The sequence below is a fragment of the Amphiura filiformis genome, chromosome 7 (assembly GCF_039555335.1).
Source record: "Amphiura filiformis chromosome 7, Afil_fr2py, whole genome shotgun sequence".
NCBI lineage: Eukaryota > Metazoa > Echinodermata > Ophiuroidea > Amphilepidida > Amphiuridae > Amphiura > Amphiura filiformis.
This window is the reverse complement of record NC_092634.1, coordinates 66,467,751-66,486,507: the sequence shown is the minus strand read 5'-3', so window position 1 is coordinate 66,486,507 and position 18,757 is coordinate 66,467,751. Positions and strand designations below refer to the sequence as shown.

The 18,757-nt window shown below is 35.2% G+C and overlaps 1 protein-coding gene across 1 annotated transcript; it reads left to right on the top strand.

Annotated features, from left to right (window-relative positions):
• The first annotated feature begins 5,757 nt into the window (after positions 1-5,757).
• On the top strand, positions 5,758-18,488 carry LOC140157499 (uncharacterized). Its single transcript, XM_072180704.1, has 2 exons — positions 5,758-6,254; positions 17,030-18,488. Exons 1-2 carry the CDS (start codon positions 5,938-5,940, stop codon positions 17,538-17,540), a joined length of 828 nt encoding a protein of 275 aa, XP_072036805.1. The 5' UTR covers positions 5,758-5,937; the 3' UTR covers positions 17,541-18,488.
• Positions 18,489-18,757: the final 269 nt, after the last annotated feature.

Genomic DNA, 18,757 nt, shown 5'->3' with positions numbered 1-18,757 from the left:
CTAATTTCAAATAAGGTTCGCCATCTCTAATTTCAAATAAGGTTCGCTATCTCTAATTTCAAATAAGGTTCCCTATCTCTAATTTCAAATAAGGTTCACTATCTCTAATTTCAAATAAGTTTCGCTATCTCTAATTTCCAATAAGGTGGCTATCTCTAATTTCAAATAAGTTTCGCTATCTGTAATTTCAAATAGGCCCCCTAAGGATCGCTATCTCTAATTTCAAATAAGGTTCGCTATCTCTAATTTCAAATAAGGTCGCTATCTCTAATTTCAAATAAGGTTCGCTATCTCTAATTTCAAATAGGTTATCTCTAATTTCATATAAGCTATCTCTCATTTCAAATAAGGTCGCTATCTCTAATTTCAAATAAAGTTCGCTATCTCTAATTTCAAATAAGGTTCGCTATCTCTAATTTCAAATAAGGTTCGCTATCTCTTTTTTCAAATAAGGTTCCCTATCTCTAATTTCAAATAATTATATAAGATTCACTATCTCTAATTTCAAATAAGGTCGCTATCTCTAATTTCTAATAATGTTCACTATCTCTAATTTACTCCTCTATGCCTATAGCCTACTACCGTATAGGCCTATCATATGGGAAAAGCCTAGTACACTCCAAAAACTGTGTTTGCCGTTGAACGTGCCTTTAATGGACTAGGCCTACACGTTTACTGGCATGTTTAGAACCCGGGGGGGACATTTTTGGTGGGTAGGCCTATGCTCCCACGGAATTTTTACGTGGTGGATCTTTGGGAGCTGACGGCCTACCGGTAAAAGGTGGTCTTTTGGAGCTGCGAACCGCGTTGCGAACAAGTAAAATGGGGGATTTTTGGAGAACAGTCAAAATTAAGTGTCTTTCTTGGCTTTTTGGTTATAAATCGCTTGAAAAAAAGCCAGAACTTATGAGGAATGAGCCATTTTGGGGTCTTTTTGAGAACCGGAAATGATCAAGGGTCTTTCAGAGCTTGGTCAAATATAGGAGGTCTTTCGGAGCTGCGAAATCCAAAAAGGGGTGGTCTTTCCGGGGAGCATACCCGTATGGTCATTTGTGTTAAGTGCCCCCCCGGGTTTAGAAGCCAAACATGTAGGCCTAGGCCTACTATAATTAAGTTAACATCAATGTTCAATGCCTCACTTGCATTATCTATCAATACTTTCTAAACACGTACAGTATAAGCACGTATTCACAAAGTGAAGAAAACTGTTTAGGAAAGTTAATGCTCAAGTTTAGGCACACTATTTTTGACTGACGAATTTATAGTAGGCCTATCCTCAGATTTTTGAGGCGTATCGGATCGGGAGCAGGCAGTCTGGGAGCAGCAAAATGAATTAGTGTTGCGCCCCCTTTTTGGATTTATATTATTCTATTTGTCTATTTAATATAATATGAATAAAGAGGGCGCAAATCAATTTACTGAAATTTCCAGACAGTGGTGCGCTGACGACCAAGATCAGTGTTGATTATACGCAAAATAATACAAAATTGTGTTAGTAATCATCTGCATCTGTGAAGCTGTTACATTCCGGGGTTGCGTCCGGTGGCAAAGCGTGGTATGTTTGCTTTTTTTTTTTTTTGCCAGGTAAAGTTTTTTGTTGATTATAGTGTTCTACGGGGTGGGAGTACCGTGACGGGGTCAATTTGAGAATTTAAAGTTTATAGCCTACAGGATAAAAATTAAAAACTGGTCCAATTTGCTAAATTATTCCTCTCGACGATTATGAAGATTATCATTCATCCAGGTAATAACAACCATGAACTTGAGATTAATCAGATCTACTGTACTTAAGTTTTTATGAGTGGCAACTGGCAATATTTCACATCCTATCACGGATGCATGATCAGAGCTGATCAGTAAGTTCAGAAAATATAGTTTTACAGCTGTAGGCCTACGCCTAGAACTCTGAAAATAGAAAAATGCTCCAATTTTGATGATAATGGTCTCGAATTGTTCTTTCTGTTCAAAAGAACTATAACAAAGAATAGTTTGAACCACCTAGAATGACACACAGTAGGTAACACAGCACACTAGGTTATTGCAAATGATTACATAGCAGTTACAGGTAGTTATAAGTATCTTTATTAGAACAGTTAGAATTAATTAGTAGGTCTAATTAGAAATAGCAACAATTTGATACTATTTTCATCGAAATTGGAGCATTTGATCCAATATTTGATCTATTCAGACCCTGTGGATTTTCAAATTTAACCTTTGACCTTTTAGCTTATAAATCCAGAACTATATAAGTCTGAGGTAGGTCAAACTATACATTTTCTAAATCTTTATACGAGATCGAGAAGAGTCAAGTTCTACTGTCTTGGAAAATGTTTAGGGTATACATTGGTTAGGCCTACTTCTCGCATTTTTGGACTAAATACTAGGTGCATGGAAGCTATATAGCAAACATAACGACCACACTTGCATTGGCTTAGGAAGATTTTCAACATGGGGGGGTAAAATTGAAAAATCTTTGGTGGGCCACCCTGGAGGTGCCCGAGGGTGGTTTTCCGCTAGCGCTATATAGGTCACAAACACCCATTTTCCCTCTAATTTATCACCGTGATTTTTTAACTTCACCTAGAATTATTGGGGGGGCTGAAAGGTATTCCAGCCCCTGATGCAAAAAAAAAAAAAAAATTTCGTCCCCCCTTTACAGACCTCAAAAATGTCAGCCCCCCTTTTTTTGACATGAAAATTATGGGCCAACCCCATAGAAACGCACTAAAATTATCGAGGGGGCCGGTTCCTAAGGGGTGGTGCAATAATTATGTGTACCCCAGGGTGGTGAATTCTCAAAATGGTCTGCCAAAATCGCTGGCCCCCCTTTGGCCGTGCCAAAAATCTTTGCCCCCCTTTCGACGTGCCAAACCCCCCCCTTTACAAGAAACGATCATTTGAAAAACAAATATTATATCATAACAATCATCACCTTATTCACCTGATATGTTGTTTCATGGGGGCTTTAAGTTACAAACAGAATCAACAAAATAACATTTCACTGAAACTAATAATCATGAGGCCTATAATTATTTTCAATTTCACATGAAACGATATACACCAGGCACAAAAAGAAATTCGTCAGTTATATTCATCCTTGCTGTTCAATAACTTGATAATTTTGGATTATTCTGAAATATACATTTTGTTAATTGGATTTTTCTTTCTCATTTGACACCCTGTTCGTGAACATTGATCAAGAATTGACCAAGATATGCGCCTCCAAACTCTCAAACCCCAAAATGAAAAGTTGCAATTTTAACGATTCAATTGTGCCTGTTACCATGGTTACACTGTGTGCTTTATTGATTGGCCCGTGGTGCTTGTGTGCAATACAACGATGCGTTCCCATTAAAAATCGTTGAAAATGCAACTTTTGATTTTGGGGTTTGAGGCTTTGGAGGCGCATATCTTGGTCAATTCTTGTTCGTTTTTCACGAACAGGGTGTCAAATGAGAAAGCAAAGTCCAATTAACAAAATGTATATTTCAGAATAATCCACAATAATCAAGTTATTGAACAGCAAGGATGAATATAACTGACGAGTTTCTTTTTGTGCCTGGTGTATGAAAAAAAACACACTACAAATCATACCTATATATCATCACCTGGTTGCGATATACAGCTGTCTCATTACACGCAAGTGCAAACGAAATACATGTAGATACTTTCCAATTCTCGGGTTCCCGCACACCATGGATAATTTTGCATAATTGCAAGCACAGAAAGAAAGTTCGTAAAATTTGTTATGTGGGGAAATTCCTTATTACAAGCTGAAAAAGTATTTTTTACCATTTGGCCCTGTAAATGTTATTTGATATTTGGGATATACGCCCTACTATTATCTACATCATCATCATCATCATTATCATCATCATCATCATCATCCGGGTCATCATCATCATCATTATCATCATCATCATCATCATCATCATCATCATCATCATCATCATCATCATCATCGAGTCATCATCATCATTGATGACCATCATTCTCGTCCTCATGACTCATCATCACCATCGCTGTCTCATTACATGCAAACGAAATGTACGCTTTCCAATTCTCGGGTTCCCGCACATAATGGATTTTGCACATTGTAAGCACGTTTCCGTAGTTTTTGTTTTTGTTTTTTGTTTTGACAGTGAACGTTTATTTTACGTTCAACATGGGCAATATTATTCATGAACTCAAAATAAGTAGAGGCCCCTATTGAAATAAAAATTTATAATCAATAAATTCCTGCAAGATATTAACAATACCAATCGATACTTTTCGTGGCACAACTGGAAGTTTGATAATCCTCGATTAGGCCGTGTAAAATTAATATTTTGGTTCTCGTCCCTCCCTCCTCAATTTCTGGGATTTGTCAGATTTTTTTTTTTTATAGATTTTTCAATTTTTTAGACTTTGGAATGATTTATGAAATCTTCATACATATAAATAAGTTTATTAGAGAACAAGCATCACTTCCAAGTCTTTTTGTGGTAGGGGAGAGCGGGGAGTGTTCGCCCTAGGGGCAGGTTCGCCCACCCCTTGTTTCTCAGCACTACGGCTATCGGGGAATTTGGTGATGGCAAAATTAGGTGACATAGGTCATTATAAACTTCTCATATTAGCAACGCGATATATAGGGACGTGTTCATCGAACTGCAGCCAAAACAAAAAAATTACACCAAAACGTAATTTTTTCTTGCATTAATAATGTTGTATTATCATTGATACATAAATACAGATGGTTTTAATGAAAATCTGTATTGGGTACATATGGGATTTGTCAAAGATTTAATGCAGTTATAAACTCCTTATTCGATTTGTATTTGTGCATACCCTGAAGAAAATACAAAAATGTGCACAAGGGGCACGTTCGCCCTTTTGAGGATGGGGCATCTTCCCCGGGCGGACTTACCCCAAACTGGAGGGCGGACCTGCCCCATCAGCGTATTATACAAAATATTTATAATTATACCATTAAACAAGGTAAAACTACTGAAAAGCATGTTTTTTAAAGTTATGTGGTGTCAGTATTACTCATACCACCGTTTATGTCCTAATCCATAATCTCCCCGAAGTTGTAAACATGATACGTATAAGCTCACTTTGGACCCCTACATTTTACCCTGACCCGACCCCTGCAACAAATTTCCTGACTCCCCAGAAGAGAATGAAAGTACTGTATACTCTTGCTAAATGTTTGCATTTAATATGTTATTGTTATGCAATGTTTAAACCTTTTTTGTGATTAGGGTGAACTTACCCCACCATATGGGTGAACCTGCCCCAATATGGGGCAAGTTCGCCACTTTGCAAAACTTTTTTGTTTGCTCTATCCTGTTGCTATTGTAAGGCCTATAGTTCTGGGCTTGTGGCCGTATATAGCTAAGACATAGGGCTTTTACATGGGCTAATCAGGTCATCCCTAACCTTAAATTGACATCGCTAGGCTGGTCAGAAAAATATAGGGCGAACACTCCCCGCTCTCCCCTACTCTAGGGGGTTTATCCCTCAGAATCTCACATTTGAAAAAAAAAAAAAAAGGCCTCATCGTTTCCTCGAGCACTGTTGGAGAAGACCGAAAACTACTGACAATGCTAATTTTACATTGAAAAAAAAAAAAAACACCTCCCTCCCTCATCAATTCATGAAAATCCTCTGGACGAGAACCAAAACATTAATTTTATACGGCCTTATGCAAAATGACCCAACCTCCATGCAAGCTTACTATGCAGTAGAAAAACGTGACCCGATAACGTGACGTCAACCTTATACGCTTCAATTCCCAACTATTAATATGTAAATACGACCTTGCACGGTTGTTTGCCGTGCTGATGCTGCTAGCAGATTGGCGTTGGCGTATTGCATACAGTGCACTGCACACTCACGACACGTATAAAACCAGACGTATTTATAACCGTGTTGTTCGTTTGCAAAAACTAAAACATGGCCGAGCATGAGCTACGTTGCAAACCTGAGTTTGATGATTCACTCATGGATGAAAGAGTGTTTCTCAAGAAACCTGTTCGTTTTAGAGCCAAGCATGATATTTATCTTTTAAAATGTGCAATTTCGAGAAACCCGTTTGGTTGTAGGGTTGCGGGAGACGCGAAATACTTGAATGAAACGATTGCCGATGACATGAACAAGGCTTTTGAGGACGAAGGGTTTTCAGTTTGCCAGCGACGTGTACGGGAGAGATATCAGCTGTTATTGAGGCAGTACCAGCATGAAGATTTGGCGTTACATTTAAGAAGAAAAAGGTAGGAATTTGCAATTATTCGTTGACGAGAAAGGGTTCTTTGAGTTGTCGTTTCACGGATAACGACACGGATAGCGCAATATGGCGAGCCGTGTGGACGCTATACATGTACGTGACCTTCTTGTGTATGGCTGGCCGACCGCGTAATGACTGTTCTAATTGACACACATGCTTATTTTTTCATACTCTTGAACTTTTAATATTTTATTATTATTATTATTATTATTATTATTAGTAGTAGTAGTAGTAGTAGTATTAGTATTAGTATTATTATTAGTATTAGTATTAGTAGGCCCTATTATTATTATTATTATTATTATTATTATTATTATTGTAAATAATGCTTTAATGCTTTAATAAATCACCAAGTCTATTTTAAATGTATTATTATTATTATTAGGGTAAATTGGGGTAAATGGAACGGTGGGGTAAATGGAACGCTGAGAATACAATTCCCTCAATCAAGAAAAAAATTTGGCAACATCATACCGACTGTTCCATTTACCCCAACGCCATACGTTCTGCTTTCGTTTCATATATAAGCGTGGGTTTACTCGGTATTTGAGTGGAAGAAAATCTCAAATGTTGTCACTGACCTTGAAGTGGTGCTACGGTTCATTGAACATTACTAATTTAAGGGTATTGATTCCTAAATATTTGAATGTTGTGCTGAAAGTTGTCTTACAATATTGGCAATATGTTTGTTTTCTACAATAACATAAATGTTTTAAACAATAAAATAGCAGATTTTAATGATGAAATTATGCAAATTAATATGCTAATTAGCTAATTAATTAGTTTGGTGTTCCATTTACCCCACAACAGATCCACTTGGGGTAAATGGAACACGGTTGACTGACTTCAAATATATATAACATGTTAATATTTTTTTTACTTATTGGTTTAATTATTATGAAATTATATACTACAAATAACTAATTCATGGTAGATTAGGCCTCCTATTGATTTTTAAAAAATCTGAAAACCATTTTTTTCTGTTATGTACCGAGAGAAAGGGTTTTTTTACGTGGTATTTTACTATGTTTATAAAAAAACATGAAAACAAAATTATTTTTGTTAATCTTTTGTTTAGTCACAAAATATATGTTAAATAAACTATTCTGATGTCTTTTCAATGTAAATATAGCAATGAATGTAGGCTCCTTGCAAGTAATGCCCCTTGTTCCAATTACCCTAACCCACTGTTCCATTTACCCCAATTTGTTGGGGTAACTGGAACACCATGACCATGCATGTATTTGGACCGATACAAGAAACAAAGCCATAAAATGGGAGTTTATCTGTTAAAACAAGTTGTAAAAACATATTATCTACTTATTGAAACAAACAAAAATCATATATGGATACCCTCCTGACCACAGAAAGTGATTTATTGCTTAAGCGTTCCATTTACCCCAATTTACCCTATGCCTATTATTATATTTATCATTATTATTATTAATTAGCCATCAGGGGAGGGTAAAATCAATTTTTGGCATGATGAATTTCATGGAACAGTTAAATCCACTTACGTTCGTACTAAACATTAGCAATAACATATGAATTTCGTACAAGACGGGCGCGGGCCTTTCTTCTTTCTCTTCTAAATGTTCGTTATTATTATTCTTTCATGAACATTAAAAATTAATTCTAGAAAAATATATAAATCTGTCATTATTGGTTTAAATAAAATTGTGATGGGTAAAAAAGCAGTTTCACGCTGCTATTTAAAAAAAAAATGTATCCCAAGCAGTCCAAAGGGTTGTTTTGCTTTTGCAACAATTTCAAAAGTATGTGGTGTGGTTTTTTTGGGGGGTAATCAACGAATACACGCTCCTCTTGCTCGCTGGATGCATGTATGAACACTATTATTTAGACTTATAGGTAGACGAGGTATTGTTGGTCAAAGCAGCCAAAAAAAAAATCGATTTTCATTATAACACTTTGATGTTTTGCAAAAGTTCATGATACACCGTACTTTGAAAACTTGCTTGATTTAAATGAGTTATATACTTTTTACCCCGACTTTTTACAAAAGTGTTGTTGTTTCAGCCCTCTTTACAACATAACTCAAGAACCACGAGCCCACGAAAGTATATCCGTGATATTGAAATTCTTCTACACAATCGCTATGAAATGATCAATGCAAATTTTGTCAACTACCATTCGCAAGATGCTGTAAACTATACCAAATCGCACGGAAATCGCAACAGTTTTAAAGTAGTTGCTAACCTTAAGGCCGTATAAAATTAATGTTTTGGTTCTCGTCCAGAGGATTTTCATGAATTGATGAGGGAGGGAGGTGTTTTTTTTTTTTTCAATGTAAAATTAGCATTGTCAGTAGTTTTCGGTCTTCTCCAACAGTGCTCGAGGAAACGATGAGGCCCTTTTTTTTTTTTTTCAAATGTGAGATTCTGAAGGATAAACCCCCTAGAGTACCACAAAAAGACTTGGAAGTGATGCTTATTCTCTAATAAACTTATTTATATGTATGAAGATTTCATAAATCATTCCAAAGTCTTAAAAATTGAAAAATCTAAAAAATCTAAAAAATCTGACAAATCCCAGAAATTGAGGAGGGAGGGACGAGAACCAAAATATTAATTTTACACGGCCTTACAGCCAAGTCCGTCATCAAATTAAACTTGCCGTTCCTAAATATTGGTCAAAATCAAGCCGGAAATAGCAGACACTGCATTCTAAGTATTCTACGGTATAGTAACCATTTAAATTTATCATCCCTAATACTAAGCACCGGATAAAAACGCGATTTTGGAAGCCAAAAAACGCACCACGATATTCCAAAAAACGCGATTTCCCGAAAAAAAACACAAAAAATTTTTTTTTTTTTTTTTATTTTATTTTTTTTTAATTTTTTTTTTTAGAAGTTGTAGACCCTAAATTACTTGTTATTGAAGGTTGGCACCTCCGAAATACTGCTACATAAAAAAAAAAAAAAAAAAAAAGATTTAAAAATTCTGAGATTTTTTTTCAAAACTGGATAAATTTGTACATTTTAATTACTTTTGCTTCTATTGAACAGCTAGCAATGCACCTCCTCTCGACCTCATGATGCTGATTTATATATGAACTCATTAGTGGATCATAATTACTGCTTTCAAAATAACGACTCTTTTTTGAAGTTAGCTGGTTTGAATGTTTGTGGTCTCCACAGCAAGCTTGACTTGAACTCAATTCAAGACTTTATTCGACAATTTGATATTGTTTGCTTGAGCGAAACAAAATGTAATGAAATTGACACTGACACTATTACAGGATACACTTACTTCCACAAATCGCGAAACGATAACATAAATACCAAATGTGGCGGGTTCCATGGAATTGGAATGTTTGTGAAAATGAAATCTCAAACCATGTCAAAGTGATATCAAACTGTATATCTAATGCTGTTCTGTGGATTGAATTGGACGATAAGAAATCAAAAGAAAAACTAATCATTGGAGCTATTTATATACCCCATGAAGGGTCGGTTCACCATGATCAAACTATCTTCGAAAATCTATCTACACCTCGTTAACATAAATAGCCATTACAACTCTCCTAACATGTGTCTCATTGGAGACTTTAACTCACGAACTGGAATCCTTAATGATTTTATTGAAATTGATGAAACTGACAATTCACTTTCTTTCCAACATAACTTTAACATGTACCTGGATAACTCATGTTTATTCCAGTCACAAAGCAAGCTAGACTCTCTTGGAATTCTTACTGTGAGAAAGAACTTTGATAAAAAGACTAACAACAATGGTATAAATCTTATTGATGTATGCAAATCATTTGACCTTAAAATCCTTAATGGTAGATTTGGTCAAGATAAAAATAGAGGGGATTTCACTTGTGTTAGCAAGAAAGGTCACAGTACAATTGATTACGTAATCATGAGTTCGCCATTACTACCTCGTGTCTCTGATTTTGTTGTTGAAGACTTTGATGCTTGTTTATCAGACAAGCACAAAGCTATTTGTGTTAATTTAAAATCTAGCATAAGGCCTTCTTCTGCCAGAGATCAAGATGATGATAATTCTATTTCCCAGACAAACAGTAATGTAAATAACAATGGTGTTGATGATTATTTTGTTAAATGGGATAAAAATAGAACTACAGAATATCATGATAACTTTGATGTTGAGATGATTAACTATTTAAGCGAAAAAATTGACAGTATTATTATAGATAGTGTAAATCAGGAACTTATTGATGAAATTTGTAATGATGTTGGTAGTATACTTAAGAATCCTGCTATCAAAACAGGTATTTCCAGAGTCAAAAGTAAATCACATCGTATCAAAACAACTTCAGCTAATAAAGTAAGTAAACCATGGTTTAATCAAGAGTGTGCTGAAAAAAGACGGTATTACTACAGAATCAAAAATAGGCTTAAAAAGGTTGTTCACAAACAAGATACCATTAAACAAGAGTTTAAATCATACAAAAAACTTGTTAAAGACACCAAAAAGAAATACTATGACAATATCCATTCTGAAATAAGGTCGTTTAAGACCAGTGATCCAAAACAATATTGGAATTTTTTCAATAATACAAGTAAATCAAATCGAAAAATAAACATTCCAATGAATATACTTTTTAACCATTTTGAGAATCTTAGTAATGTCACTCATATTGATGATGATGTTTCTTTTGATCCTACCACTATCGATCACTCTATAAATGAAGAGATAAATATCGCCTTTACTCATGACGAAGTTCTAAGCACTATTAAGAAGCTTAAGAATGGCAAATCAAGTGGTCCTGATTATATTTTAAATGAATTTCTTAAAAACAGTCCACCTAAGGTTGTTGATATTTTGGTTAAATTTTTTAACATCATTTTAGATAGCGGTCTAATCCCAGAAATATGGTGTCTTGGTAACATTATTCCAATATATAAAAACAAAGGTGCTATTGACGACCCTAACAACTATCGTGGTATAACCCTACTCAGCTGCCTTGGTAAATTGTTTACTGCCATTATTAATGCACGTTTAACAAATTACTTAGAGGCCACAGGTACAATAGGTGATGAACAAGCTGGGTTTAGATCCAATTTCTCAACTATTGACCATGCTTTTGTTTTAAAAAGTCTGATTGATATTTATTTAAGCAAAAGGAAAAGACTTTATTGTGCTTTTGTAGACTATAAAAAGGCGTTTGACTTAATTAACAGAGCTGACCTGTGGTCTAAAGTAATTTCAAATGGTTTAAGGGGGTACTACACCCATTGATTTTTTTTGCATTTTTTTGCATTTTGTGAAGAAATTACAAAAACAAATTGGACAAAGTGGTATGCAAAATGAAGGGGCAAATCTTTTCGTTTTATTGGTGGCATCGGTATCAACGTAGCTTACATGCTTTTAAAAGTAGAAGCCAAAAGGTGGTACATCACTGATGATTTAAATTCACTTCATTTTGGAAAGCTTAATATCAACGGATTTCGTTAAAATTTTGGATATGTGTTGCTAACACGTTAGGGAAATAAAGTTGATATGTAAAATGGGAATAAGTGGTTCCTGATTTCTTTTATGACTTCATGAACTTGGTGCTCCACAACTATCAAAAAAAGAGCTGGTTAAAATGCTTCTATTTTTAATGTTGAGCTATATTTTGTATTTTTAACTTGCGACATTATTTCACTGACACTTAATTAAACCACAGGTAACAGGTTACCACAACCATACTACAGCAATGTTGAAAAAATTGTATTTCTTGTCACCTATACCACCATATTGGGTAGTTTTACGTAAGCTTATCTTTTGTGATTTTGGTAACTATTTTATATTTATTTGTGAAATCCATCTCAACTAGGCATTCTAAATTGTACTCACCATTTACATCCCAAGGTATATTAGTATATCCACCTTGCACTTCTCGATATATATCCAGTTAAAGACAGAATATCAAAATTATTCCTCATTATGATACATTTTGTATCACAGACTCTCACATGTGTATTCAAAATTGATGCTTAAATTTGACCTGAACCAATTGACCTATAACCTGACATACGGTGACCTAATAGCCTTTTCTTCTCATAACAACACATCAATAACAACATCAATATCAAATTGACTAATGACTATGCATCTATTGTGTAAGTGTTTATTTAATTTATTCAGTGTTATATATTTTGCAAGCACCACTAGATTTTCTATAGAGAGTATAACAAAGGATTTAATGTATTCTATTCATGTACCCTACTTGAACATGTTGAAAAGAATAAATTATGGTTTGTTATGAAACACGCATCTGAGTTACCAGGATACGGTAAACAAAAATATATAGGGCTAAAATGACTTACTATACAATGGTTTAAAAACACCTTTTATATTTATTTTTTAAATTTTTTTATTTTATTTCACATGATCCGTGCATATATCGCCTCGCTATAAATGAAAAAATATTTGTTTAGACCAATCAAACCAATATATGGGTGTAGTACGCCCTTAAGTGGTAAAATTATAAACGTTATTTATAACATGTATAAAAAGGCAAAATCACGTATCAAACTTAATAATCAGTTCTCTAACACTTTTAACTGTACTCTTGGAGTTCGACAAGGGGAAAATCTGTCCCCATTGCTTTTTTCAATATTTCTAAATGATTTTGAATTTTATCTAAGTAAGCATTATAAAGGGCTTGAGGATATCAAAAAGGATATAAGTACTTACTTAAGTAATGATGATATTGAAATTTTCCTTAAGTTGTATGTTCTCCTTTATGCCGATGATACGATTATTCTTGCCGAATCACCAACTGATCTACAAAAAGGTCTTGATGCTTTACATGAGTATTGTAACACATGGTCCCTTAATGTAAACGCAAGCAAAACTAAAATTGTTATCTTCTCACGAGGTAAAACAAGGCGTAACCCTGTTTTTACTCTTGGAGCTGACAAACTCGATATTGTCGATGATTACACGTATCTGGGTATAACTTTTAATTATAATGGTAACTTCCATAAAGCAATCAAGAAACAAATCTCTCAAGCTAAAAACGCTATGTTCAGTTTATTAACTAAAGCTGCCAAGCTTATGCTCCCAATTGATATTATCTGTGATCTCTTTGATCGACTGGTGTTACCTATTCTTACATACGGCTGTGAAGTGTGGGGATATGAAAAACTTGATCACATTGAAATTTTCTATAGAAATTTTCTGCGTAGAATCTTGCATGTAAATAAACGTACCATAAACTGTGCCATTTATGGTGAAGTTGGTAAATTCGATATTCATAATACCATTTCAAAAAGATTGATAAACTTTTGGGTTAAAATAATTTCTGAAACCAAAACAAATTATCTTATCGTATTTATAATCTAATTAAATGTCTCCATGAAGATGTAAACAGTAATTTCAATTCAAAATGGATTATTAAAATCAAAAATATTCTTGATACATGTGGTTTTGGTGAATTCTGGATAAATCAAAATCCAAACATCGGGAAATCCTTGTTTAAAACAATGATTGAGACCAGAATAAATGATATCGACACCCAAAATTGGTCAACATCCGTTTCCAATAATAGCCGCAGTGTTAACTACAGGATTATTAAGAATCAATTGAAATTTGAATCTTACCTCTTATTATTAGATACAACTGATAGAGTTAATTTGTGTAGATTTAGAAGTAGAAATCATAATCTCCCATGTACAGTAAATAGTTTTAATAATAGACATGTTACCTCAGATGAAAACTCAGATCAATGCAATCTTTGCAACTTACACATTATTGGTGATGAATTCCACTTCTTATTTGAATGTGACCACTTTAAAGATGCCAGACTTAAATATTTGTCACCTTATTACATAAATCATCCCAATATGTTGAAAATGAATCATCTTTTTAGTTCAACAGATTTGTTGGTGCTTAAGAACCTTGCAATATTTGCAAAACTCATTATGTATAAATTTAAAGAAAACTACTAAATCTTATAACATATTCACATAGTTTATTAGCTTGTGTAAATATTCATGTACATATAAAACACTTATCTATTCTTTTACTTTTTAAAGTAAGTTAAGTTAAATACTAAAATGTGTGTGCTCATTTTCTACTGATATATATTGTTGCTTTGTAAATGCCATTTATTGTAACTGTTTTTATTATGTTGTTTGTGTTTCTCTGATACCCTGTACGGGGTCAAATGAGAAAATAAAATAAACTAAACTAAAAAAAAAAACCATGTTAATTCAATATGTCCCTGGCTGTTCAATAGAAGCAACAGTAATTAAAATGTACAACTTTATCCAGCTTTGAACAAAAATCTCTTTTTTTTTTTTTTAAGTAGCAGTATTTCGGAGGTTCCAACCTTCAATAACAAGTAATAATACCCTCTGATTACTTTTGAGTATGTAAAATCACCAATGACCTGTTCTGATCCAACATGAAGCTATGATCCATGTTTCTCTGGGCTGAGCAGTCACTTGGGATGTGTTGTGCTTTATGCATGAAATAGTACGGATTGTTTATCAATGCTACTACCTCCATGATCAAAAGGGGGGGGGGGGGGTGCAGAGCAGTCTAGTAGGCCTATAGCACTTGACCGAGGCACTTGCTCTATTAGGGGTGGTGCAATAATTATGTGTACCCCCGGGGTGGTTAATTCTCAAAATGGTCTGCCAAAAATCGCTTGCCCCCCTCCCCCCTTTGGCCGTGCCAAAAAATCTTTGCCCCCCCTTTCGACGTGCCAACTTGTTGGAAGTTACTTGAATGCAAGCCTAAATTCCTGGATACCTTCTCCAATCTTGGGGTGTCTTCTGCTGAAACCCTGGAGGCAGACCTTGAAGATGGCATAAAGTGTAAAAGCGTCAACGAGGCCCGGTATATACTCTTTGATCGGAAATTTACCAAACAGAACAAGATCACTGATGTGTCATTGCTACCACCATGCCAGCATACACTGAGACTTCATATTTTGAGATCAAACTTTATCGCTAGAGAATGGCGCTCAGCAGTCCTTTGTAGTTATGAGGCTGGAAACATTGCTGACAATGAATGGACAGAATCACTAGAACTGAGATGGCTCGAGAAGGTTATGCCTGATGATATGCAAGAACTGTTTATAGATCATGATTGTGAAGACTTTGTAGGCAACAGCGATGAAAGCGATACAGAGGATTAAGTAAGCATAATTGGTAGAACTTTAAAGCAAACTTTATAGTACAAACAAGTATTTGTGCCCTATTTGAACCAAAGGGTAACATAATGGTATGAAGTATTTTCCTACAAATTACGGACTTAAATGCTTGGAACCGTATAATATAAGATTTCCCTAAAGACTAAAGACCCCATCCCGTCTATTAAATATGGGGTCTTCAGAGACTTCCTCTTCCAGCCCCGCCACACACACACATAGTATTGTTGCCATCGAGTTTTGGAATAACATATCAACATTAATTTTGATTTTAGGTTGTAAGATTTGTTGCATCATAATTATTTGAAATTACAGTATCATACATTATTACACATTATATTCTCAAAATGCTCATAACGCCTGAATGGCACCCCCTGTTTGGGGTGGGGTGGGGAGTTGGTGGCTGGATGTTTGTATGAAGGAGTTTGACTTTCTTGGTCAAGATATACTTAATCTTCATAAAAATCTGGCCATACCAAACAAAGAATAAACTTTAGGCAAATTTCACTGGTGTTGTTTTTAAATAGGGGGCCATTTAGAGACCCCCTTCTACACCCCACCCCCCATATTGTTACCACATCAAATATAAAAGGCTTATTTAAATAAGTGGGTTCAATCTTGGCATTAAAAAGAGTTAAGTGTACTTTATACTATTTTGTGTTTAAGCGTAACTTAGGGTATGTTTTCCTTTAAATGGACCCCCGGAAATAGGGGTCCTTTAGAGACCCCCCTACTACTCTTCCACCCTCCAGATTGTTACCACATCAAATATGCTGGGCTTAATTTACTAATTGGGTGTACATTATGAGATTTATAAGAGTTTGCTCTACACTATTGTGTTTAAACGTAACTTATGATATTTTATCCTTAAAAATTGACCCCCGGAAAGAACCCCCCTTTGTGGGAGCCTGTTCAGGATAGGGGCTTGTTACCCAAGATATTCTTATTCCTCATGAAATTCTGATCTAGAAAAACCATATGGGATAAGTTTACGCTCCAAGTGACACCTAGCTCATCTACAGCCTGGTCTACTAAATCCACATCTGGATCCTTATTGTGGTGTACTGGTATAATTATCATCACAAATGTTACTTTTGCATGGTTTAAATTTATCCAGAGGTTAGTAAAAGTAACATGTCAGTAGGTTTAATACAAGGATTCCCATTTTAACGGTGAAAATACGTTGAATATTAATGAAAATCAGTGAACATACCACTTGACATAATTGTTTATCAACAAAGGCGAGGGGCTGGTCTACCGATATGCTTGAACGAACCGCTACACTGTTCAATGGCTTTCTTGTAGGTCCCTACTATATGAAATGTGGTGGGCGATTTAAAATGCACGTGCCCTGAGCAAACTGCGATGCGTACGCACACTGCAGGGCAAAGAAGAATGGAAATTGCCATAATTCGCGCGCATGCTGCCGAGCAATGACGTCACATGTCAAGTGGTTTATACATTGTAAACATTACAAAATGATTGAAATTCACTGCTATATGAGTCAAGAAAGACTGAAAGAATTTTTTTTTTATCAATACATGTAGGCTATCAGCGGAACTTTGTCGTTTTTTTGAGGACTCTTCTTGTTTTTATTATTTCTTGCCATTCCCTCTCTTGCAGATCCAAAGGCGACACCGAAGAAGAAAACAAAGAAAAGATTCAACTTCTTCAAGAATGCACAGAGCTACAATTGCAAGAAGAGAAGGTAGGGAGAGTTTACAAAGCGAGAATAGATCGAAAAGAACTGGCACCCATTCCTATAAAACTGAACACCATTACGGATGACGTCAACTATCATCAAAATACGTCATCATTTTCTGCTTCAGTGTCATCTGATGGTACTGTAGATGTTGCATTAGACGATAACCGTGGCAGCCCTTCACCACCCCCACTTAAGAGACAAAAGAAATCGGACACGAATGAATTACTGGATTATTTCCATCGCAAAGACGCAGAAGAGGGGTGTTATAAAGAAAAAGAGCTGGAGCTGAAGGAACGGGAGTTGAGATTAAAGGAGCGGGAGCTGGACATTAGGGAGAGGGAGCTTCAGTGCAAGCTACAGCAGACTGAGGAGGGGGACGCCACGGGGAAAGCTGCCCTGTTATCTTTGCTTATGAAACATCTGAAATGATAACGTGGACAATGTGGAGGCTAACGAAATTGAGAAACTTGGGGTAACATCCGTCTTAATACCCAAGAAAAGGGAATAAGAGATGTGGATGTTTACCATCGTTTTTAAACGCTTTTAATGTTTTGATAACATTAAAGCCATATTGTAACATTTGCTAAGGAAGAAGCACGATTGTACTTTAGTAAACCCGTTTTGTATAAATCGTACTGAGGAACCGTCGTTTACGATGGAAATATTAGTCGAACCACAGATAATCTGTGCACAATTAGTAGGCCTACATGGCGTGCGGGCAGTCGAAACATATTATTATAAAAAAAACCCGACCCGACTCACGTTCGAAGGAGTGGCTCGCATTGGCGACATTATGTGCTGGTATTAAATAGCGATTTTCTTTGCATTGCCGCATCCATTTGGGCCCAAATTAAGAGGATATATCTGACAGTAAAACTAACATTTTGTGAAAAGAAAATACAATTCTATTTCTAAAGGAAATGTTACAATAAGGCTTTAAATGTCTTGTTATAAAAGTTCAGAAGTTTTAAAGGGAAAACCACGACAACAACATTTTTAAAATACATGTATTGTCAAAATGTTATTGCAAAATATTTGTTTGCAAAGTATTTTGTCAACACGTAAATAACATTATGTTAGTATGTTTTGCAGCAAGTTAAAAAAATCTTTTTGAATGTATTAAAACTTGTTATACACAGCAAACACAAAACATTCTCAAAACATTTGTTCAAAACGTTTTAATACTGACATTTAAATGTCAGGTTAGTAAAGATCATGAAATCGTTTTTAAAACGTTATTGTGAAATATTTTGGGCAAACATTTTTACAAAATATTTTTCAACACTTCAACTAGTTTAGCATCAAGTTTTCAAAAATAATTTGTGAATGTTGCTGAAACGTTTTAATACCCTTTATATAACCCAACATTTTTTATGATTCTGTAAAACGTTTTGTGTTTGCTGAGTAGGCCTAGCCCTACTAGTACAATGTATAGGGCCTTTTGACTGTGGTGATCCAAAACCATGCTATATCATAAAACCTGGCTATATCCAGAGAACTGCTAAACCCTATTCCCCATACATTTTCCGGGTGGAGCAGTTAGTGGGTTTTAGCGGTTCTCGGAGAGTGTGTTTAAAAGTCCCTATAGTAGGGCTAGATAGGTCTACCTTATGTAGCCTGGCATGTAACCTAAACTTTTTGCGAAT

Excerpts from the sequence above, each read along its gene's own strand:
- LOC140157499 (XM_072180704.1), top strand. The coding sequence starts at position 5,938 with ATGGCCGAGCATGAGCTACGTTGCAAACCTGAGTTTGATGATTCACTC. Across the intron at positions 6,255-17,029 it reads TTACATTTAAGAAGAAAAAG|ATCCAAAGGCGACACCGAAG; the intron begins GTAGGAATTTGC and ends CCTCTCTTGCAG.